At 54.8% G+C, this 27624-nt stretch overlaps 1 protein-coding gene across 3 annotated transcripts; it reads left to right on the top strand.

Annotated features, from left to right (window-relative positions):
• Window positions 1–262: 262 nt before the first annotated feature.
• Window positions 263–25988, top strand: CDK12 (cyclin dependent kinase 12). 3 transcript variants are annotated; one of them, XM_084301261.1, is made up of 14 exons: window positions 263–1686; window positions 6195–7076; window positions 10617–10793; window positions 11588–11727; window positions 12145–12315; window positions 13001–13190; window positions 14052–14108; window positions 14653–14754; window positions 15791–15868; window positions 16360–16476; window positions 17081–17212; window positions 17998–18212; window positions 19933–20388; window positions 22909–25988. In XM_084301261.1, exons 1-14 carry the CDS (start codon window positions 629–631, stop codon window positions 23622–23624), a joined length of 4491 nt encoding a protein of 1496 aa, XP_084157387.1. In that variant the 5' UTR covers window positions 263–628; the 3' UTR covers window positions 23625–25988. The 3 variants fall into 3 exon arrangements, with proteins under 3 accessions (XP_084157387.1, XP_084157388.1, XP_084157389.1); XM_084301262.1 differs by having other exon boundaries at window positions 22936–25988; XM_084301263.1 differs by lacking the exon at window positions 22909–25988 and adding an exon at window positions 21369–21794.
• Window positions 25989–27624: the final 1636 nt, after the last annotated feature.

Genomic DNA, 27624 nt, shown 5'->3' on the forward strand with positions numbered 1-27624 from the left:
CGCGAGGTTTCAGCAGGAGCCCGGCTGACAGCGGGGAAAGGAGGAGAGGGAGAAGGCGATCTCGCGAGACTCTCCTCGGACTCTCGCGAGGTTTGCCGGCAGTCTCGCGAGACTTGCCGGGCGCGCCCCCCCCCCTCCCCCCCCCATCCCGGAGCCGTTTCGCTTTGGGCCGTGAGCGGGGGGCGGCGGGGCCGGGGCCGTGAGGGGCGGGGGGCGGCGGGGCCGGGACCGGGACCGGGACCGGGGCCGTTGCTACGGGAGGGGGCCGGGGGGGGTTAAGGGAGAGGCGTGGAGGCAGCGAGGGCCCGGACCCCGCCTTCCCGGGCCCCCCCCCCCGCGGCGGCGGCGGCGGCGCTGCCCTCCGGGCCTGGGCCCTCCTCGGATGAGGCGCTGAGGCCGGGCCCTTCCTCACCCCCCCCCCCCCAACCCCCCCCAACCCCAACCCCGCTCCCCTCAGGCCCCGGGGCCGTGCATGGTGCGGGGAGGAGAGGCCTCAACGCGCCTTTAAGCAGCGGGGGGGGCCGGGTTTGGGGCCTGCCCCCCCCCCCCCCCCTCCTCCTTTCCTCCTCCTCCTCCTCCTCCTTGCCCCCCTCTCCCTTGGGGGGGGGGCAGCGCGGCCGGGGGAGGGATGCCCAACCCGGAGAGGCACGGAGGGAAGAAGGATGGTGGTGGGGGTGGTGGGGGGGGAGGCTCGCAGCACGGGGGGAGCGGCGGTAAGGAGAGGCACCGGGCGGCCTCCAGGCACAAGCGGCACAAATCGCGGCACTCCAAGGAAGGGCCGGCGGTGCTGGCGGCTCAGGAGGCCTCGGCGGCCCCGCTGGGAGCCGTGCTGAAGCCGTTGGTGGAGTACGACGACATCAGCTCGGACTCGGACACCTTCTCGGACGATGTGGGCCTCAAGGCGGAGCGCAGGGAGAACGAGGAGAGGAGAGCGGAGAGGAGCGAGAGGGCACAGAAGCACCGGCACCACCAGCACAAGAGGGTCCGCGAGCTGCTGAAGAGCAAGCAGGCGGAGAAGGAGAGGAAGCTGGAGAAGAGCCTGGAGGCTTCCAGCAGGGCCGGGGCGACCAAGGACAGGGTGTCGGGGTCCTCCAAGAGGCTCCTGGAAAGCGAGGAGCACCCCAAGGCGCCGTCGTCCAAGAGCAGCAACAAGGAGTCCCGCTCGGGCAAGGCGCACAAGGAGAAATCCCGGAAGGATCGGGAGCTGAAGTCGAGCCACAAGGAGCGCAGCAAGAGCCACCGCAAGCGGGAGGCTCCCAAGAGCTACAAAACCATCGACAGCCCCAAGCGGAAATCCAGGAGCCCCCATAGGAAATGGTCGGACAGCCCCAAGCTGGACGACAGCCCCTCGGGAGCCTCTTACATCCAGGAGTACGACCTCAGCCCGCCCCGCTCGCACACCTCCAGCACCTACGAGCCCTATCGCAAGAGCCCCGGCGGCTCCTCGCGCCGGCCTTCCCTCAGCCCCCCCTACAAGGAGCCGGTGGCTTACCAGTCCAACGCCCGCTCGCCCAGCCCCTACAGCCGCCGGCAGAGATCCGTCAGCCCCTACAACAGGAGGCGCTCCTCCAGCTACGAGCGAGGCAGCGGCTCCTACAGCGGCCGCTCGCCCAGCCCCTACGGCCGCCGGCGCTCCAGCAGCCCCTTCGCCGCCAAGCGCTCCGTCAGCCGAAGCCCCATCGCCAGGTGGGTGCCCTCCGCGCCGCCTGGGGAGCAGGGACGGGGTGGCTGTGGGGCCACGGGGCTGGCGATCCCTTTTTGGGGTCGTGTTAGCGCCCTGCGGGGTGGTAACGGGTCGGGGACCCGCGTGGGAGGGCTGTGGGGAGGCTCTTTGGGGTGCTGTGTAGGGTGGGGTTTGGGGAAACCCCTCCTGGGTGGCACCCAGCAGTGTCTGTGGTGGCTCAGAGGAGTTTGGGGGTTGAATTCTGTCCCCTAGGGTTGAATTCTGGCCCCTGGGGTGGAATTCTGGCCCCTGGTGGCCCCCTGCACACGGCCTCGTGGGCAGCTTTGTGCTCCTCTGATCACCAGGCGCTCCCCCGCTGGACGCGCTCACCTCGTCCACCTGCCTCTGGGTCCCTCCCCCTGGTTGCTGCTGTGAAATCGGATCGGGCTCCTCAGGAGGCGGCTTTGTTTCGAGCAGAGTTCGCCCTTTCGGAACGGACCCATGCGTGTTTCCTTCCCCCGAATTAGAGGACTCCTCAAACTCCGTCTTTCCAGCCCAAACTTTTTCTCAGTGCTGGAATCGGGGCGTTCTGGGAGCAGGAGTAGGAACCGGGTGATTTTTGGCTTAACGGTAATTGTCTTTTTTCTTCAGACAGTTTGCTGCAGAAGGAAACTGTTCCTGGGAGGCAGCTCTAACTCCGTTTTATTCCAGGTGTTCGTTTCTCTTCCCCTTAGGTGCACAGACACACGGCCTGATGGTTTTTTTTCTAGCTGCGGATGATGTTCAGGGAGTTCCTGGTGTCACCACGGGTGCTGTGGTGCTTTGCTGGCAGCTCCATGGCGATTAAGATGGGACCTGGAATGGGAGAGCTTGGAAACGCTCTGCCCCCCATCCCCTGCTCAAACAGGAGCCGGGGCTGCCTCCAGCACAGGTCCCAAGGGGTTTTGGGGGGGATTTTGAGTTCAGGCTTTCCCCCCAGAGCTCTTCTTTTTGCCTCAGGAGCGCAACGTTTTGTGGCGGGGGTGAGCTCTGGGCTCTGTCCTGTGTCAGAGGCGTGTTGTCTCTAGCACCCGGAGCTGTTTGGTGAAATCTGCCTGCTCTGCTCTGGTTTTGTGTCAGGAAATTTTGTTTCTGGGTCAGGAAATCTGGCTCTGCTTCAGCGGGCTGGGTTCGGTGCTGCCTTGCTGCGTGCACCCCGCAGGTACCGAGGGGCAGCTGCTGCCCGTCTCCTCCCTCCCCTCGGTGCTTTTAGCCCTGCTGGCTCTCCCCATGGAAGTTGTGCTGTGGCAACTGTTAAATGTCCGTGTTCAGCCCCAGGTGGGGAAAAAAAAAAACACGTGGGAAGCTCAGGGGTGTGTGGGTGGGGTTCTCCCCTGCATGGTCCGTGTCCCAGGTGAGCCTGGAGCTTGCTTGCTCGCTCTTCTTGTAACTGGCGAGCTGAATCTGTGCTGAGGAACCACAGCTCCTCTTCTGATCTCACCTGGGAGCCACCTCGAAGCCCCTGGTGCTGCTCCCGGGGCTGACAAAGTTGTGGGAAACTTCTTACGGGTGTCTGTGGCTCCGTGGCAAAGCGCTAGACCCCGAACCAAAACTGATTGCGGGGCTGCTCGCTGCTTGCACTCAGCCTGTGCCGAATTCGTTGCATCTCTGCCTTCAGGCGGTGCCCCACGGCTCCGCTCTGGGCCAGTAACTCGGTGCCATCCGTGCACAACCAAAGAAAGTTGGGCTGTGGCCTCAGAAACCACTCGTGACATGAATCCTAGCGAAGGGACGGAGGGAATCGGGTGCGTTTCCCTTCCTTCGGGCAAACCCTGCGCTGTAACTCACCTTGGTTTCGCTTCGTTGAGCCCTCGGGGTCGGGTTGAAGCCCTCGGGGTCGGCTCCAGCAGCCGAGGGGCAGGAGCAGTGCTCGGAGCTCCTCGGGTGGCACACACACACCGTGAGCACCCAGCCGTGTCTGGAGCCCTCCGGGGAGGTAGCGCGGGCCTTTCTGGGGCACTGCTTTATTTCTGCTGCCTGGAAATAGCATTTTTTTTTTTTTTAGTGTTTAATTTCCACATCCAAAATGGAAGTTAGGAAGGTAGGAAACCGAAGCGAGGCGCCGTGCAGGCTGGAGAAAGTAAGGTTTGAGTTTCAAGCGGCAGCAGGGAGCAGCTTGCTCTGGGTTTGGGACAAACGGGGACGGTTTGGTGGGTCGGGAGGGTTTGGGGTGTCGGGATGGGATGCGGCTTCACGCCTTGCAGCCTCTGTTATCATCGCAGCTAGAACCAGAGGAAGGAATTGCAGCTGGGTCGGCTTGCTGAAGGTGGGGTGTGCTCTCAAGTCGCTGACAGGAGTCGGTGGCAGCTTCTGTCTGTCCGTCTGTCGAGCAGGCAGGGCGCGGGGCGTGCAGTTGAGCTCCCAGGTGCTGTTTTGCTCCTCGCTCTGCTGTTAGAGCTCTTGGTAAAGCACGGGGCAGCCCCTCGCCCCGCTCCTTCACCAGGTCCGCAGGCTTCCAGCACGCCCTTCTCACTTGGAGAGCAATTAACGCTCTTCTAATTGGGGATTTTTAAATGGTTCCTCGGCGCTGACAGCTTCGTGCTAACTCAGGCCCGGTTAGTGCCTTGTATTTCTGGTTCCCAGCATCAGGGAGGCACCGAGGTGGTTTTTATCCCCATTTATCTGCACAAAGATCTGCTTGGAGGACCGAATCTCCCCCTGCCCAGCCCTGCTGGCTGCAGCAGGCTCCGGGAGCTGAGGGGGTTCAGGGGCTGCCTGGGGGACTGCGGGTGAAGCCCTGGGGATGGTTCCGGAGGGCAGGAAGCATTTTTAAAAACCAAAATCACCTCGTGCACCTTCTGTGTCCCTGTAACCCTCCTGGACCACGCGGCAGCGGTGCAAGAAGTGTTGGGGAAGCGTGGTTGTGCTGCAGCAAGCCCGGCTGGGGCTGCTGGTGGAGCAAGGGGCAGGATTTGTTGTACAATCATGGGACTGGTGCCCCTGGTAGGGCTGGAGAAGCCGAGGAGCTTCTGGACACCGTGCCTCTTCCCAGGTCTAACAGAGCCAGGAATGCCAAACGTGCCTAGAAACAGAGGCTGTGTGTAACACGGAGCTGAGGAGAAAAAGGGTGAGTGGTGTAGGGAGGGAGGAGTGGAAGAGAAAAAGGTGCGTGGTGTAGGGAGGGAGAAGAGGAGCGGGTCTGGGTGAAATGGTGGCGGGTGAGCTGCTGGAAAGGCCTGGAGCTGCCTCTGTGCCAGGGTGGTGGCGGTGCTGGGGCCCAGCCCCGTGCCCTGCTGGTGTCCTGTGAAGTTCCAGTAGGATTCATGCTCCTGGAGAGGTTTTCCTTCAGGTGGGCAGCGCGATCCTGTCCTCAGTGTGGCCCCGTGACCGGCCGCAGCAGTGCAACCATAGGGGATCAGGTGGGTGAGGGAGCAGGGAGCGGAGTGCCAGCACCTCCTAACCTCTCCCCAAAAAATGCAGCGGGGGATGCCGACCCCAGCACAGCTTGTGGTTGTGGTCAGCTACATCCTCCAGGGCTCCTCAGGAACGTTTTAGTTGTGAGGGCACCAAGGAGCAGGGCTCAGGTGCGAGCTTTTGTTATCTCAGGATAATGCCAATTCTGAAGCTCTTTGGGTTTTCATCTTTAATTGTGTGGCTGCAGGTGAGCCAGCATCTGCTGTACCAAAACCCGTCCGTGACGGGGTGCTTTGAGGAGTTGCAGCTCCTGCAGAGCTGTGCTTTAGGAGAGTTTGGTGTCTTCAGAGCCAGATTTGTTCCCCGTAATAAGTGATGGAGTGAAAACTTCAGGCAGAATCTCATTTCCCAAGCGGCCTCCAGCAGGTTTGAGGTTACCCCGATGGGGCTCACCCCGCGTGCCCTGGTGGTGCGAGGCGTTCCCTGCCTGCCTGCTGTCACCACCCAGGGGTTCAGGGGGGCTCAGGGGGGCTTTCCCTTCTGCACATACACAAACTTAACAAATTCAGAGCCTGTTTATTGGAGACAAAGACCGAGACCCTCTGAACAGCCCTCAAACAGAATTAAAACTCAGTTTTTCTTCTCCTCAACCCCAGTATGCGAATTTAAGCTCTGATGGTGGCAAAAGAACCAGGGGAAAAACTAGCTTGAGGCGAAATGTGTCCTGAGGCGGCGTTCCCGGGAGGGCACATATTTTATCTGTTGTTTCCTCTGAAGCTGTACGTAATTGCAGTGAAACACTTGTGTGCTGCCAGCTGATGGTCTGGACTCGAGTTTCTGTTCAGGACGTGCATCGATCTCAGATCTCACCTTTACCTGGGGGCTCCTGCGGTCTCCCTCCTTCACTCATCTTAACGGCGTGCTTCGTAGGGGCACTGCGGGCTGGGTGGCGACCTGAAGCTCGTCCTCATGAGCTCGTTTGGGTGTCTTCGGTCTCTCCTGCCAGGTATAACAGCCTGCCTGGAGGAAATAAATGGGAAATAACGGACTCGTGGTGTTCCCAGAGAGCCGAGGCTGTTGGTGAGTAGCTCGGAGGCTCCGAGATGCTTTTTCACCTATCTCCCTCTTCTGTTTGCAGGAAGTCTGTGAAGTCCCGAAGCCGAAGCCCCGGCTACTCCAGGCACTCATCTCACAGCAAGAAGCAGAGGTCTGGGTCGCGCAGCCGCCATTCCAGCATCTCGCCCACCAGGCTGCCGCTCAACTCCAGCCTGGGGGCAGAGCTCAGCAGGAAGAAAAAGGAGCGGGCGGCAGCGGCGGCAGCTGCCGCCAAGGTGGATGGAAAGGAGGCAAAGGGCTCGCCGGTTTTCCTGGCTAGGAAGGAGAACAGCTTGGCTGAACTGAAGGAGCCCGGAACAGAACCTAAAAAGGTCACCAAAACTGTTAAATCTGAAAAATCTTCTTCGGATACGGAGCTAGTGAACTTACCGTGTACAAACGCAGAGGCTAAAGCACCTGCAGAGACAACAAAAGTCAAGGCGGAGGAGAACTCGGAGAGGAAGCATCCTGCTCCAGTCAGAGATTCGAAACAGCCGGGAACAAAAGACTCAAAGCCTGTAGCAGCGGCCGAGGACCTTCGGTCTCCGAAAGAGCCGGACACGGCAGAGAAGGAGATCCCACCCCCGCTCCCTTCCATCAAATCACCTCCTCCCCCTCTGCCGACAACCACACCGCCCCCTCCAACTCCACCGTTGCCACCTTTGCCTCCGTCACCCGCGGTCCCGCCTTTGCCACCATCCCAACAGACTCCCGTTCAGGTCCCTCCTTCGGTCCCAACGTCTTTGCCATCTTCTTCCCACCCAAGGACGTCTACTTTATCCTCTCAGGTGAACTCCCAGTCCTCTGTCCAAGTCGCTACGAAACCACAAGTGTCTGTGACGGCTGCTATCCCGCACCTGAAAACTTCAACGTTGCCTCCGCTTCCGCTCCCCCCTCTTTTAGTTGGGGAAGATGACTTGGATAGGTAAGGTCCCACGGAGCGTCCTCGTTGCGTTTGCCAGCAGGCAGGTTCCTGGTTGCTCTGGGTGGGCTGACAGTCCCCAGCTCACCCTGCAGGGTCTGTTGAAGACTGAGCCGCGTGTAAGGACACCTTGCTGCTGGGCCATTCCTGCTTCTGGCTCCTCAGCTCTCTGCGGGGCCTCTCGTGGTCCTGTGCAGGTCGTTACACGTGGTCGCAGTGAGGAGCAGGGGCTTGGCTTCTGTTTTCATGCTGGCTGGCAGAAATTTGCACTTTGTTTATATTTTTCATAGTAGTGAAACACAGATCTAGCATTATGCACTCTGTGCTGTAGCAGCCATTAGCACAGACTTGCTGCAAAGCTGCTTTTTAACTTGATTTCTCTCAAACCTGTGCGTAGTAACAGGAAGGAGCCAACAATTCCAGTGTAGGAGCACGAAGCAGAGCTGTGCCTCTTCCAAATTCACTGAACACACAGTGCCCACACGCAAAGAAATGCCATGGGTTTGGTGTAACTCTCAGCTACCTGAGCAGTGATGTATTTATTAACCACTGCGTAGGCATGGCTTGTTTGAAAACTGTAAAAGTGCACCTAACTTCAGCTTTTTTGTCTTAAATATATATTTATGTTGGTGCCTGAGGGCTGGTCTCCTGAGATCAGCTCTGAAGCTGTAACGTTCCCAGCTGTAGCACGCAGGAGAGGAGGGGAACCCTACCAAACACCTGAAGTGGAAGTAGAAAGAAACAAAAAGGTCGCTCCTGATATTTTCCTGCTTGGCCTGGAGTTCTGCTAACAACTTCAGTCTCTCCGGCCACTGCTGAAGATGTTTTTGGTGTCTCATTTGTTAGTGCTGCATGATTTTAGCAAGGAGGGCGTTACGTGATAGTCAAGATTTGCTCTAATTGCCCTGCGGTGTGAGTGAACACGAAAATTCTGATTAATTTCCTTGATTTTTCACGGGTTATCCTGGTGCTGGTGTAAATGAGGGCAGTGCTGTCCCTGCTATCAGCGCAGAAGTTAAACTCGTGCCTGTTCACATTGCCCTTCCTCAGCTGTGTGATGTTGCTCAGCAAATACCTGTTGAATTTAAACACACCCGGGATGAGCAGTAGTTTTTAATAGATTCCAGACTTTTTCAGCCTAATTGCGTGCCTCAGCAGGATCCTGCTGCTGTGTTCCCCTGTTTCCAGCCACAGAAAGGGCTCTGCGAACACCGCATGTTTTATTCTCAGCCTCGAGCTCCTTTTCCCTGCTCAGGAGTGGCTCAGGTTCATGGAAGTGGCTCGGGTTCATGCCTGCTGTCAGCGTGAACTCGGGAGGGTGGACGATGGCAGGGCTGGCCGTTAGCTCAGGGAATGGATTCGGGGACTTTTTGCCAGTAAGAGGATGGGGAAAGTCCCCTTGATCTGCTGAGGCCAGCGGGAGGTGCGTACGGCACCGCCTGCTGCAGAAGTTCGCTCTTCCTCAGCCTCGTTCTTAGGAGCAGAAGTTTTTAACTCCTGTTTTCACGTGCTTGGAGCGGAAAACACTTCTGCTCTGAGGCCCTGCTGAGCGTAGGCTCTGGAAACAAGCTTTGAAGCACCCCAGGACAACGTGCAGCCCCTTCAATTAGAGCCTCCCCAGCCTTTTGGCTGCCCCGCAGTTGGGGCGTGCCATGGGTCCCCTCTCCTTCCTCACCTAGCGGAGCAGCAGGAGGGCAGAGGCAAGAACCAGGTGGTACAGACATCACCTCTGGTGTTGCACCAGCTCCTTTAGCTTGCACGGATTTTTGGGAGCCTCTGGCTGACTTCACAGCACTGAGAGCTAAAAACACAGACCCGAGTGATGGCGTTTGTGCTGCCTGGGGGTGGGGAGGACAGGAGGTAGCTTCTGGGAGCCTTTGTCAGGGGCTGGCTTTTGGATTTTGTCACCTTGATGCTTGGGCAGCTCTGAAGTGTCCGTTCAGCCTTCTCAGTGCTGGGTGAGAAGCCCAAATGTCCTGGTGGTAATTAAAGTTCCAGCAGCCACCTCGTAGCACGAAGATGAGCAGCTGTAAGCTGCTAACAGAGAGCCTTGGGAAGGGGCTGAGGGCGAGGGAAGGGAGCTGAGGCTGGCCACCAGTGGCTGGAGCCCACAGGCACAGCTGTGCCCTTCCCAGGGAAATCTTTTGAAGAAATCGCTGTTCGTGCCTCTGGAAAGAGGCTGAGATCTCGGCAGGGTCAGAGGGCGTGTAGCAGTAGGTATTTGGACAGCATCAAGAAGCAAACAGCTGCCGGTTAGAGGTGGATTAAACGTGCAGTCAGATAAGGAGCTGCCTTCTTGTCCCTGTGAGGGTCTGTAAGGCTGACAGCAGGGCAGTGTGACAGCACACGTGGGAGGGCTGCGAAGGGCTGGCCTCCTGGCTGCTGCCCTGCAGAACCTCCTCTGGGGGTCCTCCTGCTTTGAGGTCGCCTCCCTGGGCACCGTTCTGCATTCCCAGATAACGGGGATGGAGCTGCAGCACGCACGGCTCTCCTGCTCCAGTTGTTTCTCGGAGCTTTCTTGATTTTCTTCCTCCTGGCAGCGCCTTTCAATGAAGATTTTCCTCCGGAGACCTGGCTGCTGGGACTCGTGGTGGCTTCTGTAGCAGGGGACAGACGATTGCTGCCCCGTTCCTTTACAGAACACACCTCAGTGCCAGGACAGTGCCTTGCTTTGCCTCGCTTGTATCTTGACTGTATTTCACGGGAGCTTTTCCTGTTATTTGGGCAGTGTCTGGGAGGAAAATCAGACAAACGACCCGCTTCCAAGCGTTCATCTCAGCGGAGATGTCTGTGCTGATGAGCACTCAGCCTGCTGATGCTGACAAACTGCAAACCTCCCGCTGGCCACCCAAAAAAAATGAACCTTGGGAGGTGGTTCCTACCTCTCAGTCTTCCTTTGCCTGGTGAAACAGATTTGTGTGTAGGAGAGCTCCTGCCAACTCAGCCCTAGGAATTCTTCCTGCCGTGTACGTACACAAGAGATGTACTCCATGTACGTGAATGAGCTGATGCCATTGATAATTTAACTACACAAAAAAAAAAAAAAGAAGTTAACTTCTGGTTTCTCAGCAGAAGTCAGAGCCGTGTGGCAGTCCTTGCTAAGAAGCTCAGAGCCGTGGTTCTGGGTTGGTATTTATAGCGATCCCGGCCAAGTCATGCGTTGAATTTCAGGGCAGTAAATGGACGAGAGGGAGGAAGTGAGGTCGGAAGGCGGTGCTGGCTGATAACCTGAGCAGTCGGGCAGGAACTTCAGAAGCAGCAGTTATTTGAGCACGTTGAGCAAGTGCTAGCTGCGGAGAGCCGCGTGTTTATTAGAAGATGATGCATTCAAACGTAACGCTCGTTTCCTGACCTCTTAGCGTTGTGAAATTTAAGGCTATTTTCCAGTTTTATACGTGGCTATGCTAGTTTGGGGACTTAAACTTGGGCTCCTAGCTTTATGCTCTCAAATAGACAGCTTTAGTCCTACGGTAGAATGTTTGTTTGTTTGTTGATTGGCTGCTAAGTCTGATTCCTGTGTTGTATTAACTTTTCGGAGTTTAGTCCAAAAGAGATTCTTCCTCCAAAACCTGTGAAGAAAGATAGAGAGCAGAGACCACGACACTTACTCACGGACCTCCCGCTCCCTCCAGAGCTCCCTGGGGGGGATCCATCTCCTCCCGACTCCCCGGAACCAAAGGCAGCCACACCACCTCAGCAACCCTTCAAGAAGAGACCAAAGTAAGGCTTTCTTTCTTTTTTTTTTTCAGCTCTTTCTGGTTGTTAGGTTTTGTATTTCTTCAGAGATGTCAGCCGGGGTTTCCAAAGCTTTACGGTAGTGCTGTGGTGCACACTGGAGCTCCTAGAGGAGCTGACTGTGTGCAGGGCACACACGACTCCCCTTGGCAGCAAAATTTATGCAGCTATTGAGACAGCGAGCTCCCCTGGTAATTTTTGTGCAAGGTGCTAGCTGCGCTTCGTATAAACCCTGGAAATTTGGGTTTTATTTGAAACAAAAGTTCCAAATAATAATTTTGTCTTACTGTAATGTCATTCTTTGATAGTTGTTAGATAAAGATAAGGCTTTGGTTCTTCAAGCTACTCTGTTAAAGCCTGTAATGAGGTCTGTGTAGTAACCTGCGTGCCCCAGGAAGGCTGTAGCAGAGTGGTTCTGCCATCTCAAAGTCTGGGGAATTAAGGTGGCATGGTAGCCACTTTGCTCGTCACCTCCACGCTGCTTTGTACTCCTTATTTCCTCAAGAGGAGAAAAAGGGGGAAGATCAGATCCTGAGAGTGTTCTGGCTGGGGTGCCTCAGTCTCTGGAGTAGGATTTTCTCCCTGTATGACAGTGCCTGGATCTGGAGAGCTGAGATCACATAGCATAATTCATTAAGCTCTTAAACGTACACAGCACATGAGAGCACAGACAAATTCTGCTGTTGTTCTTTAGGGTATAGCCCCAAACGGTTGAACGGGGGTGTCTGAGGGGTGGGGTGGAGCACTCGGCTGTCTGACAGTCCTCTTGCCTCTTTCAGAATCTGTTGTCCTCGATATGGGGAAAGGAGGCAGACAGAAAGCGACTGGGGGAAGCGTTGCGTGGACAAGTTTGACATCATCGGGATTATTGGAGAAGGGACGTATGGGCAGGTGTACAAAGCCAAGGACAAGGATACAGGTAAAGGTCATTCCAGGCTCTGCAATGCTGCTGAGTGCCCAGCTGCCCTCTCTGCTCCTGGAATTGTGTATCCAGTGTGCACAACCGTGGCAGCCATAGATGCCAACTGAAGCCTTGTCGGGTTTTACTGTAGCTCGTGAAAGGGACTGGAGCTTTTTCTGGGGTAATTTGAGTTCACCTGTCTGGTTTTCCACTAAAGCAAACTAGGAGGAGCCCCGGTGTCATCTGTCTTGTGTTGGTGTGATAACTTTTGACAGAGCTTTGCTAGCAAAAAACAGTGGGGTGGTAACTAAAGCAGCTCTGCTGTGTCTGGGTGGATGCTGGCCCTGCCTGTAGCGATGCTCAGCGTCCTGCTGGAAGCTCAGAGCTGTTAGCAGGGATGTGTGCGGAGGCTTTAACGCTGCCGTGTTCTGGCAGGTGAATTGGTGGCTCTCAAGAAGGTGCGACTGGACAATGAAAAGGAAGGCTTCCCCATCACAGCCATCCGCGAGATCAAAATTCTTCGGCAGCTGATCCATCGCAGTGTTGTTAACATGAAGGAAATTGTCACGGACAAACAAGATGCACTGGATTTCAAGAAGGACAAAGGTAGTGTTTGCTGCAGGGTGGGGCTGCAATTAGCCGAAGAGGTGTTGCAACTTCGTTTGTTTGTTAGTGTGAAATTAAAATCCCGGTGTTTGTAGATTTTGTTGTTGTTGCATTCCTCCTCAGTGCCCGTTTCCAGCAAGTTCAGTGTCCAGATTTGGCCTTAACATCAAAGGATAGGTCCTGGTTACCATGCGTTGTTGCAGTGCAGAGGTAGAAGCAGGCTTAAAAGGATACATTGCATTTTTTCCTGTAGGGTCAGAGAAGCAATTTTTGGGGAAAAAAAGCCTATATGGGGTCACTTAACACTGATTAGTGCTGGTAACTCACCAGCAGTGTGGAAAGCTTTCTGTCCTCTGCCACTGTGGAAGAATGGTGCAACAGCATCCCACCTGCTTTGGTTTGTTTGTGGACTTCCCCATCATGAGAGAAGGGGACAACAGAAGCACCAGTTCAAGGCGTGCATAGCAGAATATTTTTCATCAAAGTAACTTTAAAAATAAAAAATGGGTGGGTAAACATGGCTATTTCAGAGGTAACTGATTTGTTCAGAATTTGGACATCTGGATTTCAGATGTTCAGCTTGAAAACACAAAGGAAAGTGTTTCAACAACTGAATGTGCTTCCATTCTTTTTTCCTCCTTGGTCTCTCCTCTCTGGTCTTAATCATTCCTCTTTATTTTGCCAGGTGCCTTTTACCTTGTGTTTGAGTACATGGACCATGACTTAATGGGGCTGCTAGAATCTGGCTTGGTACATTTCTCAGAGGACCATATCAAGTCTTTCATGAAACAGTTAATGGAAGGTCTGGATTACTGTCACAAAAAGAATTTCCTTCATCGAGATATCAAGTGCTCCAACATCTTACTGAACAACAGGTAACCTGGCAGTCGGCACGGTTCTTTCCAAGTTCCTTTCCCTGCATTCTCCATGGGTTCAGCTGAAAGCACTCGGTCGTTGTCTTCACTTTGAGGAAGCTTAGGAATAGGAGGTGTTGAACCCCTGTAAGAATACAGCCCTGTGTGTTTCCACCAACTGTTAGCTTTTGTGGGTGCTGCAGCTGGCTGAGAACACAGCTCCTTCTGCAAGGGGGAGCAGCCCTAAGAGCCTTCCATGTAACGTGCTGCCAGTAGCAGTCTCTCCACATCAGACCCTCTGCTCGCTGTTTTGCAGCTTCTTGTAGTTAAGTTTCTTTTGTGTTAGCTTAAATTAAATAGATCTCCCTGTGCCCTTGGTCTCCATGGCGTTTTGGCAGAAATACTGTTTATTGGAAGTGCTGGTATGCAGGGAAACCATTGAGGGTTAAGGTCAAAAGCAGCAGCTCTCCCTGAATTCTCTCTTCTCCAGATAGTGTTTGGCAGTAACACAGTCTGTTGCAGAATACATTAGGGTTATTCATTTGCTGTTAATTATCAAGTTGTTGTCTGGATACCCTTAGAAAACTTTGAACCTGTGAGAATGGTACTGCACATAGCATCCGCGTGTCTGGTTGTCATATAAGAACTTCTGAGACATTGACCTGTTGGGATGGTGAGAGAAATAGGATTGAATTACTACTTTTCGTTTCTTTTAAACATGAAATGGGGTCTGAAAAACTAAGACTGATAGAGCCAGAAGTAATTGCTGCAAATACTGCTTGGCTAGGCCTTTCTGCTACCTGGAGAGATTTCCTTCCCTTTTACTGCTTGCAGCACGTGAGCCCAGCTCAGTTCAAACCTGTGAATGTTTTTGTCTTTCAGTGGGCAAATCAAACTTGCAGATTTTGGACTCGCCCGACTCTACAGCTCGGAGGAGAGGTGAGGCTGGGGGTAGAGGAGAAGGAAAATGACTTACCTAGGTGGGATGAGTTCCTTTGTTCTTGATACTCGCGTAGTCCCTTCACTTGGAAGCCCTGGCATTGCCTGAGAAATGATTTCCAGCATGGTGTAAGTGCAGTAACACAGTTCCAGCTGTCAGGAGAAAATCCTCCTGGCTGGTATTAATAGCCTCCCATTAGACACACCCATGAGGAACTGAAACATCTCTGCCTGCCTTGGACCACATTTTGCTCTGAGCTATTGAGGTCGGTCACTATTCAGTTGTGGCAGCGTGCTGCTGCCTCTTGCAGGTCAGGATTTTTCAGTCTTGAGTACCTACAACCCGCTGCCTGGTACATTTAGGCAAGATTATAAAAGCTGTGATATCTCAGCAGCTCTATTTAACTCAGGTGCTCTGAAAATCTAGGCACTTGAAGGCCCACTGCTTCTACTCACGTGCTAACTCTACGCTTTGGAATTAATAATTACCCTTTGCAAGGGTTTTATGGTTCTCGATGTCAATTTACGTTTGTTTCCATTCCAGCCGTCCATACACAAATAAAGTCATTACGTTATGGTATCGACCTCCAGAATTGCTGCTAGGTGAGGAGCGTTACACGCCGGCCATAGATGTGTGGAGCTGTGGGTAAGTGCCTGGCTTGTATCTTCTGTCCTCTTTGGGCTGGGCACATCATGTGAATGGAGAGGTTCTGATGGAAGGTAGCCTCTGACTTGTGCTAATCTCTGAAAATCTGCTCCAGCTCGGCAGAGAGTGCTGTCATAGGATAGGAATACTTACAAAATTCTGTGCTTTAAGTAAATAGGTGGCTGTCCCCTAACTAATGCTGTCTTTGGGCAGTTTAGCCACAAAGATAAAAACTCTTCCAAGTGATTCGGAACCAAAATCTTGAGGATTCAACATTTAGAAGTGGGACTGGATTTGCTGAAGTGTGTGCATCCCATTGTGATATACGTGGGTAACCTTTTAGTGGAACTTAGTACGCAACAACAAAGGCATTGTAAAAGGCAGGCCCTCCTAATTACTTCTGGAAACTTTGGCCGTGAAGTCCAGTTGCTATTCAGAGTCCTGTGCCAAATGAGTGGGGTCAGCCCCGCGCCAGCAGACAGGTGCCTCTATCAGTCTGCTGCTATATTTGGCACTGATTGTCATTCCTACCAGAAGGCTTCAGGGTAGATGTTAAGGACTGACTGAGCCAGAGCTGCCCCCTCTCCTTTCCCTTCCAGCTGTACAAGTGCTGTGTGTGCGTTCTGTGGCTGTATTCTGTGCTTGGCCATGACAAACAGCAGGCTCCTGGCAGCTGAGGATATTTGGGCCCGCAGATATCCCCCAAATTGTGGCAGTGAAGTTGGAAGGATAATTGGGCTGAAATGGAGGAAAAAGAGGCCTGCCTGTTTTTCTTACTGAGCTGTTGGCACATCCTACTCTCCCTGCAAAGAGTTAGTGTGAAGCTCGTGACGTGTTAACCAGACTAGTGAGTGTTATTTCCCAGCTGCGTGGAATTGGTGACTGTACACGTAGGTTAGTTTGTCAGTCCTCAACTACAAGCCCCGATGCAAATAACTCTCCTTAGGCAAACCTGCTGCTGAACAGAAATGCTGCAGTGTTCAAACGATCGTCCCAAGGGTTTGCTGTCGTGACCTCTTGCTTTTCCTCTTTCCAGCTGTATCCTCGGGGAACTGTTTACAAAGAAGCCTATTTTTCAAGCCAATCTGGAACTGGCTCAGCTTGAATTAATCAGGTAAAGCATTGCACATGCATGCCTATGAGAAGAGGTACTGCAGAAACTGCTCGTGCACATAGTCGCTGTATTATAAGAGCCCTCTCTCTCTAATCTGCCTGCAAAAAAGGATCAGTAAATGACTGGAACTACAACAGTGAATAGTTAAGCATCTAGGTGTCCATTCCTACTATCGAGTGTCTGGCTACTAACGTATGCACCCTCAGTAAACTTTGCTGTAGTTAGCTGAGTGCAAAAATCATGACCTTAAATTACGTCTCGCTGAAAATTCATTCTGTTGGATGCTTTATAAACTTGGGTAAGCATTTTTTCTCTTCCTGGTTCCATCTTTTTAACCTGTTGTTTATCTAATCCTTGTCAAAGTGTGCACAGACCTGGGCTGTTGGTGTGCCGAGCTGCTTAGAAAGGAAATGTCGTCACTTGATTCAGTGACACTTCTGCTTCTTGCTGCGTTTCACCTGCTGATTTTACTCTGCTTTTCTGCTTCTCAGCCGCCTCTGTGGGAGCCCCTGTCCAGCAGTGTGGCCAGATGTCATCAAGTTGCCCTACTTCAACACTATGAAACCCAAGAAGCAATACCGAAGGCGCCTGCGTGAGGAGTTCTCCTTGTGAGTTTCCACTCAGGAAAGGATAAGCGTGGGGGTTACAGCCACATGTTACCTTGTGAGACAGATCCATCCGTCGGCTGTAGTGTACCTGGCAGGGTAGAGCAGTGCTTCCCGTGCTTATCCTGCATCCTCAGGCAGCCAGGAGGGCTTCTCCCACCTGTGGAAGGCTGGAAGGGGCTCACTGTCCACTAAACAGCTGATCTGCCACATGCTTTCCGGAGGGACTCCCTGCCTCTGCGCACGTGGGACACTTTTAGCTGGGTCTTGCCTTGTCTGTCCGTATCTGGAAGTCACGCCTGGCAGCGTGGCATTCTCCCGGTGCTGAGGCTGTGTGACTTCAGAGGTGTGCTCTCTGGGGGGAGAGGATAATCGTGTGATAAGCTTGTGGGACTTGTGGCAGGGCTGCGCTTCCTAAATGGGAAAAATGAGGCTAAAAATACTGTGGATCTCTTTCCTCTCGTGATGTCCTTGAGCTGTGCATCCCTTAGTAATAAAAATCTGACCGTACGGACTTCTCCTGGGCGTGAGGTGGCTCTCTGGAAGCTGGCAGCTCCCTCAGTTCACAACAACCCCTTAACTCAGCCGTGTTTCCAACTCTCTGCAGCATTCCCTCGTCTGCTCTCGACCTGCTGGACCACATGCTGACGCTAGACCCTGGCAAGCGCTGCACAGCAGAACAGGCCCTGCAGAGTGACTTCCTGAAGGACGTTGACCTGAGCAAAATGGCACCCCCAGAGTAAGTTCCAGCTGGCATCCTCCCCGGTGGTGGGCTCTGCTAACGAGCTTTGGGAAGGAGTCACCGGCTTGGCCTTGGTTTTTCCCTCAGAATCAGGTTAGGATTTCTGGATTCGTTTCTCAGCTCTGCCCCTGGATTTGGAGATGGCTGAGCAGACAGCTCGTGTGGTCTCTTCATTTTTGCCTGAAACTGGGGCTGGTTTTATAAAGCTCAGCGTAATGCTCGTAAGGTGCTCTAAAGCTTGGGAGATGTGAGAGCAGCACGTAGTAAACCCCTGTCCTCTGTGCCATTGAGGCCAGGCCGTGTTTATACGACTTGTTAGTTGGCTAGGAGAGTGAACAGCGCTCAGCAGTGCTGTTTGCAGCTCTCTTCTCCCACCCCAATGAGGCAGACTATAAAATTCTGCTCTAGCTACTTTGCATGTGAGTACAGCAAGTGGTGTCTGAGGTTCCCCTTCCTTCAGAGTTAGTCAAACGAGTTGCTTTCTTAAAGCCACTGTGCTCACAGAGCTGGGTGTAAGTTTGCTCACGATGGGTGTGTGTGTACTGTAGCAAACCCACTCCATTCAGGAGCGAGACCTCAGTGCAGATCACCTGATTCACAGGAAATTGAGCTGCCTTTCCTGGTTCTAGCGCTCACCCCTTCTGGGTTTAATGGTAGGGCTGCAGTCAGAGGAACATCCCTGCTTCTCTGATGGCACTGATAGTTTTCTGTGGCCTTCAAATGTTTTCTGTTATTTTTTTTGGTGCCGTTTTTCTTACCTGCTGAGTCTTGTTCTCTTCCAGCCTTCCCCACTGGCAGGACTGCCACGAGCTGTGGAGCAAGAAGCGACGGCGGCAGCGGCAGAGCGGGATCGCAGTGGAGGAGCCACCGTTATCAAAAGTTTCTCGGAAAGAAACTACCTCTGTTACAAGCACAGACACTGTCAAAAACAACAGCAGTCCTGTGCACTCACAGCCTGCCCAGCTCAAAACAGAGCCTGGCGTTGGAGATGCAGTAGGTCAGTGCCTCGTCTGGCCTGTGAAGGGCTCCTCTTGATACCTTGCCTTCCCTCTGTCTGCGGTTTCCTCTGGATGTGGGCTGCTTGAGTCTCTTCAAGCCAATCTCATTCTTTCACCTCCATTTCTACACAAGGGGCATTCCAGAACCTTCCTGTTTTTTGTTTTGTTTTTTTTTTTGTCTGCTCTGAAAGCTGTTGGCTACAGAGCATTCTGGCTGGTCTTCAGAAGTCAGAGTTACATTGTCGGCTCCTAAGCCCGCTTTCACAAAGAATAATGTGAGGAATCCTGGAGTCACTCTGGCCAGCAGAGTAACAGATACCAGGCTGGCAGGAGCAGCCATCTAACGAGTGTGCAAATGAGCTGGAGTCTGATCCTGCTGATCAAATTATATAAAGCTTAGGCATGGGAGATAACAGACTAGGGGTTGGTGGGCAAAAATGTCTATTATTGAGCGTGATTCCTTAGAGAAAAGATCCTCTGGTCTTAAAGACTCCCAGGACTGGGACTTGTGCACTGTGACCAAAACGCCTTCAACCTTCTGGTGTCCCAAAAATAGTTGGAGGGGAGGGATGTTGATTCCAGGAATGTGGAGATGCACAGAGCTGCCCAGACCGTTCCGATTGTTCTCTAGAAGCCTGAGGAAAACCCATATGCGGGCTGAAGATTCCTTTGTGTCAAATGTTGAACAGACAAGTAGCGAGGAAGACAGCTCTTGCTCGAGGGAACACAACCCATGTGTTTGCTGAAACATGGCAGATGGACCAAAGGTGCTGCTTGGATTAACAGAGAGAGGAGCGAGTGGCAGGGCATGGGTTGTGCACCAGGAAGGGAAGCTGAATTTGTAAGGGAAGATTAATTTTAAGCTTCTAAAACCAACCCAGCGCACCGTGCTTGCCAAGGAGCTTGGCTCGCAGGGTCGGTGTGAAAGGGACACCCGTGTCACTCAGAGGGCTCTCTGGTCCTGCGTGGTGCAGAGGGAGGTGATGCCATTTAAAGGAGGCATTTCAGACAAACTCACAGCTCAGGACGGAGCCCTCTGATCCCAGGCCAGCTTTTCATGAGGAATCGCTTTCAGCTTGACCTCATTTATTTGGCTGCATCAGCGGAACACGCCCTTCTTCCAGCCCAAACAGCAGCTTAGCCCTGGCCCAGGAAACCTGCTTTCGAGTGCAGGAGGCAGTGCTCCTGGGCCACGGAGTGTTGCAAGGACCTCGGGAGGAGCCGACTGCCCTCATTTGCTGCCCTGATCACCCCTGAAACGGGCTCAGGTCTCAATCCCACATCTTGGCATCCCACATCGTGGCTTGCTGCCACAACCAGGGGTGTAGGTGCTGTGATTTTGGGATGACCTCGGTTTGTTTACAGCCCCAAGGCGGGGGGGAGGTTTGGCTGAGCTGATGTTAACGAGCAGCCACGCGTGGTTCTGTGAGGTTTGGGCGCTGACAAAGCCTCCCTCTTCCTAACAGAGCAGAGCTGCAGCCGTGGGTGAGTGCAGTGTGTGAGCAGTGCCACGGGGTGCTGCTGCAGCGCTGTTCGGAGCCCATCGCAGGCTGCAGGGGGCTCGCTGATGGGGAAACCTGAGCAAACAATCTCACCAGCTCCAGGAGGAGGATTCCACGCCTTCCCCGGGCCCGTGGAGAAGGTGTCGGCTGGTGCAGTGCCACGATTACTGAGCGGTGAGACCTGACCTTTCTGTGATGCTTCTCGTGTTTCCTGCAGGCCTCGGAGACATCACCCAGCAGCTGAATCAGAGCGAGCTCGCTGTTCTACTGAACTTGCTGCAGAGCCAGACTGATCTGAGCGTCCCCCAGATGGCCCAGCTGTTAAACGTACACTCGAACCCAGAGATGCAGCAGCAGCTGGAGGCTCTCAACCAGTCCATCAACGCTCTGACGGAAGCCACCACGCAGCAGCAGGAGTCTCAGGCGGCGGCGGCGGCGGCAGCAGAGGAAGCCATAGAAGAGCCACCCACGGAGGCCCAGCCACTGGAGGAGCAGGTGACTCCAGAAGCAGCCGGTGCTCAGGGAGAAATGCAGAACGTGCTGGCCGTTCTGCTCAGCCAGCTGATGAAGAGCCAGGAGCCTGTCATAACCCTGGAGGAGAGCAAAGGGGAGAAAAGCAGCGAGCAGCGGGGGCCGAGGAAAACCCCGACAGTGCATCCGGAGGAAAGCACAGGTAAATACTCACGACCCTAGCCTGTGCATCTTGGGATGCCGTTCACTTGTTTGAACAATTAGGCACTCGTATGGAAGGCTCTGTAGTTTAACTGCCCGGGAGGAACCGAGATGTTTGGAGGATTGTGTCAGAGGGAGGCTCGTGAAGCGGGGCAGGGGGTGAGGATGGGAGGAGCTGGGGGCTAGGATGTGGTGGGCAAGCACCAGATTTCCAAAGGCAGACACTGACCCACTCCCTGCGGTAAGCACTGGGCTGTTAAGGAGGTTTTCAACAACTGCAAAGAGCCAAAACACACCTACTGGTCTGCTTCAGGTCTCCAAAACACGAAACCCTATAATACCCCACTGTGAGTGGGTCAGTGAAGATGAAAGGCTTTGCTTTTTCCCTAAAAAAAAAAAAAAAAAAAATGAAAGGGGAAGCTTGTGGCAGGTCAGTTCTTCCTCTGATACTCCTAGCAGCTGCACCCTGTCATTAGTTGCTGTTATTCCACACTGGGTTTACACACTCAGGTAGGTTTTTTTTGCACAGGGCGTTGGATCTGCAGCCATGCAGATTTCCCTGTCTTACTTAGCCCAGCTATTTTTGCACCGTTCCCGTCCTGTTTTCCTGCCCACTCGAGAAACAAAACCCCCCAAAAAAAAATAAAAAAAAGAAAAAAAGCGCAGAGAGGATTGTAAATATAGCATGAGAACTGAAATATTGGAGAGTGCTGAAACGGGAGGCTGGTAGCCATTCTGCACACGCTGTGCATCCAGCTTCAGCCTGCCTGGTCCGTACGTCCCGGTCTGACTCGGACGAGCACTGAAATTCAGCAGCTTCTGAGGTTGAGCCGCACGGCTGGTCCTTGTAGAGCGAGTAAGAGGCATGTTTAAAGACCTACTGTATCAGTGATCTCTTGGATTTCCTTCTCAGAGGTGAGTGTAAATATCTCCATGTCTTTTTTTTTTTTTTTTTTTCTGTTGATTTTTTTGAATTATTAGCAACATCCTGTGACGACCTCACCAAATTCTAGAAGCGCCTCCTGAGTATGTCTCAGACTCTCCAGGGAGCCTCTTTTGGCCCGATACACAACTCCTCTGCAATGTAGCTGAACGTGCTGTGTTCTCGTGCCTTCAACACACCCGCCCACCACAAGCCAGTTGTGATCGTGCTTTTTTTTTTTTAATTTTTTTTCTTTTTTTGCCCTAGTACTGGAAGATAATTAGGTTATTGTAGAGCAGATTCAATTAAATAACGTTGTTCTCTGTTTATAATTATTTTAAATGCTATGCTGTCCCCAAATCAGCTTGGCTTTAAAATTACCTGAAGATTGTTTTTCTGGATTTCAATACAATCTAGTTTTAAAGTGGACTGACGGATACGGGTGGAGGGGTGGTCCTGGAAGACTACTGGTTTTCACAATAAAGTTTGACCTTTTTAATAACCACTTTTGCACATGATTTGAGGATCTGATTCGAGTAAGGCGTTCGTGGCCTCTTGTGTCATCGCCAGTAATAGCTTTTAATCACCACCTAGCCGATCCTGGTGCTGAGTGAGGCGCAGGCAGTGCAGGGCTCAGGACTGGAGCGTCCTGCGGGCGGCTGCCTTGGCAGGACAGGGCCCGAGCTCTGCTCTGGGCTCCTCACATCGCCTCACCCGGCTGCTTTGTTCTCCTGCAGGCTCAGGGAGGCGAAGCAGCAGGAGCAGGGCCGGCGGGGGCGTGCTAGGAGGGTGCTTTTGTTCTTAGCAGGAGGAATCCTTTGGCTATAGGAGTGCTTGTTGCTTCGGGTCTGAGCCGGGAGGGGGGGAAAGGGGAAAAGGAAAAGGGGACGGGCTTGCACGTGTGGCAGGGCAGTCGGTGCTATGCAAATGGTTGGGGGCTGAGATTGTTTGGGGCTGTAGGCTGGAGAAGTTCTTAAAAGGGTCGGGGAGCAGGAGAAGCCAGGAAGCCCCTGGTGTAAGGAGCCCTGGAGGCAGAGAGGGGACACGGCTGGGGACACAGCTTGGGGGCAGCTGTCCCCTTCCCATCAGTGTGGGTACAAGCAGGAGCTGGTGCTGGGGCTAGGACATGGGATGGGGTCGGGGCTGGCTTTGGGGCTGTTTTTTGGGGCTGGGTTTTGTTCTAAACCCTTCACCAGCTCGGTGGCACGCGTGTGCCACCGGTGTCCCTGTGGGCAGGAGGCCCGTTTCCGAGGTGCACGAGCTATCCGGGGCTCACATCTGTCTCCCTCCCTGCCTTAGCCTTTGATCGGGGAGCAGGAATTCCCTCTGCGGGTGCCCAGGTGTTAGGGCAGCTGCTGCTGACTAGGTGGGAGCGTTGGGGAGCCCTTAAGGGAGGTGTGTGCTGGGCTTGCAGCGAGATCCAGCCCCTAAAATCCTCCGCCTCCCTTCCAGCGCATCCTGGAGAGCAGGCTGGCGTGCTGTAGGGCTCTTTGCTTTCTTTTTTTTTATTATTTTTTTCGGTTCTTTTGGTAGAAATGTATTTATATCTGCTCGCGTGCTTTTTTAAGACGGTGTTTAAAAGGAGTAACCCTTCCACAGCATGTCCTCCTCGCATTCTCCCACCAGAGAAGAGACCCCCCGAGCCCCCCGGACCGCCGCCGCCGCCGCTGCCGCCTCTCTCCGAAGGAGACCTCTCCAACGCAGCGCCGGAGCTGAACCCAGCCGTGACGGCTGCTCTGCTGCAGCTTTTTTCCCAGCAAGAGGCAGAGTCGCAGAGCCACGCGGCGCACGAGCACCAGGCCTCCAGGTCGGCGGACTACGGCAGGTCCCACTCCTCCAGGACTTACAGCGCCGAGGGCTCCGAGGGGGGATTCGGGGCCGAGGAGCTGAACTCGGGCCAGACGCTGCTGGAACCTTCTGCCCAGCCTCTGGGGAAAAGCAGGACCTTTTTGGGCTCCGTGAGCCACCTCGGGGAGACGAGCAGTTACCAGGGCATGGGCTCTGTCCAGTTCCCAGGGGACCAGGACCTCCGCTTCGCACGAGTCCCCGTAGCCATACACTCGGTCGGGCAACCCTTCGCCAAAACCGAGGGGAGCAACAACGCCGCCGCCACCACCACCACCACCACGCTGCTGCACCCGGAGGCCAAAATCCAAAATTACGGCGAGCTGGGCGCGGGGACGGCCGCCGCCAGCGGGGCAGGAACTGGCCACGCATGGGGTGCCCCCAGCCAGGCTGTGCCCTACGGCAAGGCTTACCGAGGGCCCGGCCGAGTGCCTCCGCGCGGGGGACGGGGCCGAGGGGTTCCCTACTGATCCCCGTCCTCTCGCCCTCGCCTCTCCCTGCCTCGCCTCGTGGCCGTGAGTGAGATTTGGGTCAGAGCCAGGGCTGGGCTGCGCTCCCCGTTGCGTTCCTTGCTGCGACGTCCCCTGCTCCCGGCTCGGGGGGGCGCGCTGGGAAAAGCTCTCGTGCTTGGGTAGTGACAAAAAAACAACAAAAAAAAATACCACCACGGTGAGGTTTCTGCCCTGAGCCAGCAGAGGAGGTGGGGGGGAGCTAGTGAAAAAAGAGGAGGAATGGGACAAACCAGCCGCGGCGGAGGAATGAAATAAAGGAATTTCGCAAGCTGGGCTGCGGCGCTTCTCGGAGGGAGAAGCCAGGGGGGCAGGTAGGGGCAGAGGGAGAGCCTGCTTCCCAAAGCGATGTTTTCAATCCCCTTAAAACAAAAAAAAAAAGAATAAATAAATGGAAATATATCACTGCAGGGACACTGGGCTCAGTTGTCTTGGCTGTGGACAGCCCGGACGGGGCACTGGCTTGTACTCAGACCTCCCCACCCCGCTTCCTTCCCACCCAGCCCCTTCCTCGCTCGATTCCACGTTGAGGTTCCGACCCTGGTGGCTCTGGGGCACTTCTCTTCTGACAGTAGCCTTAGAAAATTGGCTTTCGGGAGGGGTCTCTTTGAGTTTTGTACCTCTCCTGCCCTAAAGTTGCAGTGGGAAGCGTTTTTTTTTTGGTTTTTTCTTTTTTTTTTAGATGCTCGAGAGCCGAAGCGAACACCTCACACAGAAAATACGCATTCTTTGTCAGTCAGGACTTCCAAACCGCTGAGAGAATTAAAGTTTGAAAACAAAACCAACGCCGAATGTGGTGGGGAGGCTCCAGGAGGCTGCCTGTGGGGCGGGCAGCAGCTCGGGGCCGCAGAAACCTTTTTGTTGGGGAAGTGTCCCCGGGAGTCCCCTCCTCCCGCAGGGCGCTGCAGTGCCCATTTCCATGAGACTTTGACAAGAGAGACAAATAAACCAGAGGTACATATTTATAAGGTTTTTTTTTTTTCCAAGTAGGCCTTTCCTATGGAAAACAGAGTTGTTGAGTTCACAGGCATTGCGGCAGCCTTTGGCTTTATTTCTTTTTTTCCCCCCCCCCCCCGATGCGCCCGGCCGGGAAGGGCGAGCGGCTCCTGCTGCGCATCCCCGGCGTGGGTCTGGGGTTTGGGGCAGCTTCTTGATTTTTTTTTTAATTGCCAGTTTATGCCTGACGTGCTGGGGGGGGAGGGGGTTGAAGAGAAGTTGTGTAAGACGCAGAGCGCGCTAAATAAAGCAGTCACCTCTCCAGAGTTGTTTTTTTTTTTTTTAATTTATTTTTTTTTTCTCTCCACCGTGCAGCTGCCAGCGCTGGTGCGTGGTGGAGCTTTTGTTGTTGTTGTTCTGCCTTTTCCTCCCGAGCCCATCCAATTTGGAAGGAAAAGTCGTGTTCCAGGGCTGAATCCTCTTAGGAAGCGGATGCCTATTTATTATCTTTCCAAATTTGGCTTCTCCCCAGAAAAGCCCGACGAGGACGGAGCCTTCCTTAACCCAGCAGGGCAGGAGCGGCCTCCCCAGGACCTGGCACAGCCCCGTGAGCTTTTGGGGTCGAGCTTGGGGTTGTTCCCCGTGGGGCGATGCCGGGGCTGGGGGGCACCACGAGGCACCAGCCCCAGCTCTGGGGCCGCTCAGGTTTGCAGCAGGGACCCCAGGTGGGCTCCTGGCCCTCTGCGCCCCGAGCAGGGGACAGAAATCCCGGACTTCTGTCCCTTGTTCGGGTCCGTGGCTCTCGCCGCTCCCTGGCAGAGGCGTGGGCAGAGCTGGGGGCTCCTCCACCAGTGGCTCTTCCAAACTGGTCCCACCACCAAGCTCCCGGTCCCTGCAATGACAGAGTGAAGGCTGCAGGTGCCAGGGCCAAGGATTTGGTCCCAAATTTCACCCCATGTTGCATGAGTGCTGGGGGGGGTGCTCGCCCTCCTGCAGCCTCAGCATCCCCTTTTTCTTTTTTTCTCTTTTTTTTTTTGAAGTGGCTCTGTACAAAGAAGACAAAAGGATTTACCGAGGGGGGGGAAAACATGCGTTGACAGGATTTAGGAAGCGATGCAGCTTGCAGACAAGCTGTTGGAGGAGCCCACCCCGCCTCTCCTCCCGAATTTGATGGCGTTGGGGTCGGTGCCCGGCGGGGAAGCGGCTGGCCGGGCTCTCTCTGTACCTCTCCCGAGTTCCGTTTCGAGCCCTGAGCGCGCCTTTTTTTTGGTTGTACCTTTGTCTCTGTACAGATATTTTGTAATATATTAAAAAAAAAAAAAAAATTTCTTTTCAGTTTATAAAAATGGAAAGTGGAGATTGGAAAATTAAATATTTCCTGTTACTGTACCGCCTCGTGCTCCCTTGCCTTGAATTATTCCCCTTTCTCGCCGTAGCCTTGCCGGGTGGCGCGGGCGCCGCGGTTCCCCCGAAGCCTTTTCCTACCCCAGCGCCCGATCCTGCTCCCTGGTGCTGGTGCTGGTAAGTGAACGGGGCCGGGGCCGGGTGGTCGCGGTGCTCAGCCCCCCGCCGTGCCCCCCTGAAGGTGTCCGTGAGCCCCCCCCAGCAGTGGATGGGGTCGGGGGGCGACGCTGGGGCTGCTGCTGGGTCGGAGCCTGGAGCTGAGCTGAACCCGGGGGGGCCAGGAGCAGAGACGCAGCCCTGGGGGGTCCCAAGCCCCCAGGGACAGAGGCAGCCCCATCCCTTGGGTGCTCCGAGCCCCCTTGGGGACAGATGTGTCACCCTTCTTGGGGTGGCAGCGGGTACTCCCCGGGCTTCTCCGCACCAACCCCGGCCGCAGCCTGGCTCCTGGGGTGCTCAGCGGGGGCTCGGGGCCGTGGTTTGCCCCCCCAGCGATGGCACCAACATGGGGCATTGTGGCCCCAGGCCTTTTTGGGGACCTTAAGGGGTGCAGACGGGGGGGCTGAGCTGGGGATTGGTGTGAGGATGGAGGAGCAGAGCTGGTGGCAGGGAGCTGCTGCTCCTCCGGGCTGGCTCCAGCATCCTCGGTGCCACCCAGGCCTGACCCTGTCGGGCTACAGCGAGCGGGGCGGGGGTCCCCAGGAATTTGGGGGCCACGGGCTTCGTCCGGGGGCTCCCCAGAGGGTGGGGGTCCGCGTGCCACCCCCGTGCCTCCTTCTCAGCAGCCCCCGCCTCTTGTCTCCCGCTGCAGCCCCGGTTTCTCGCTCTCCTCTCGCCTGGTTTAGCATCCCCGCCGCCGACACCTCTTAAAATACACCCGCGTGCAGATGGCGAGGGGGGGGGGGCGGCGGAGGCGCCGCGCTTTGCTGTGCCTCCAAAAGCAGGAGGGAGCTCGCCAGCAGCCGGACCTGGCCGCCCTCCTCGTGATTTATGAGCGGGGCAGCTGGGAGCCGGGCAGCCCCATCCATCCTCATCCTCATCCTCATCCTCCTGCGCCCTGCCCAGGGCTGCTCCCCCCCAGGGCGCAGTGAGAGGACCCCCCCCCTGTGGTCTCAGCACCCTGAGCCAAACCCTTTTGGTCGCAGGTCGCAGCAGCCTTGGTCCTATTCGAGCACGGCCCCCACGTCCTCCCCACGGGGAACTTATCGGGGGCGTCCCCATTGCAAGCCGAGGAAGCCTTCGAGTGGGGGATTAAATCCTTAAATCCCAGCTGGATGCTGGCTGCCTCCCCGCCCTTGCTCCTGCGGCATCAACCCCATCCCAAGGTGACCAGAGCGTTTGCTTCCATTTAATTTATTTTTTGCATTGAGCTTCCCTCGCAGCAGCTGCCGTGCCAAATGGCTCGGGGCCGTGCGGCGCTGTAAATCTCCCGGTTTTACACCAACGCCGGGGCCGCCTTCCCCGTGCCTCAGTTTCCCCACCTCTCTCCGGGCTTTCGGTGGCGCCCGGTGGCCTCCCGGTCCCTCCGCGTGCTCTTTGCTGAGTCTTGGCTCTTTTTTTTTTTTTTTTTCTTCTTTCTTTTCTTTTTTTTTTTTTCAGGTGGCCTTTTTGACGTTTCTTGGCT

Source organism: Netta rufina (genome assembly GCF_964035555.1).
Source record: "Netta rufina genome assembly, chromosome: 24".
Taxonomy (NCBI): domain Eukaryota; kingdom Metazoa; phylum Chordata; class Aves; order Anseriformes; family Anatidae; genus Netta; species Netta rufina.

Bases quoted from the DNA above. Each gene is read 5' to 3' on its own strand.
- CDK12 (XM_084301261.1), top strand. From the start codon at position 629: ATGCCCAACCCGGAGAGGCACGGAGGGAAGAAGGATGGTGGTGGGGGT. The intron at 16,477-17,080 runs GTGAGTTTCCAC...AACTCTCTGCAG, and splicing joins CTGCGTGAGGAGTTCTCCTT to CATTCCCTCGTCTGCTCTCG. The intron at 18,213-19,932 runs GTCAGTGCCTCG...TGTTTCCTGCAG, and splicing joins TGGCGTTGGAGATGCAGTAG to GCCTCGGAGACATCACCCAG.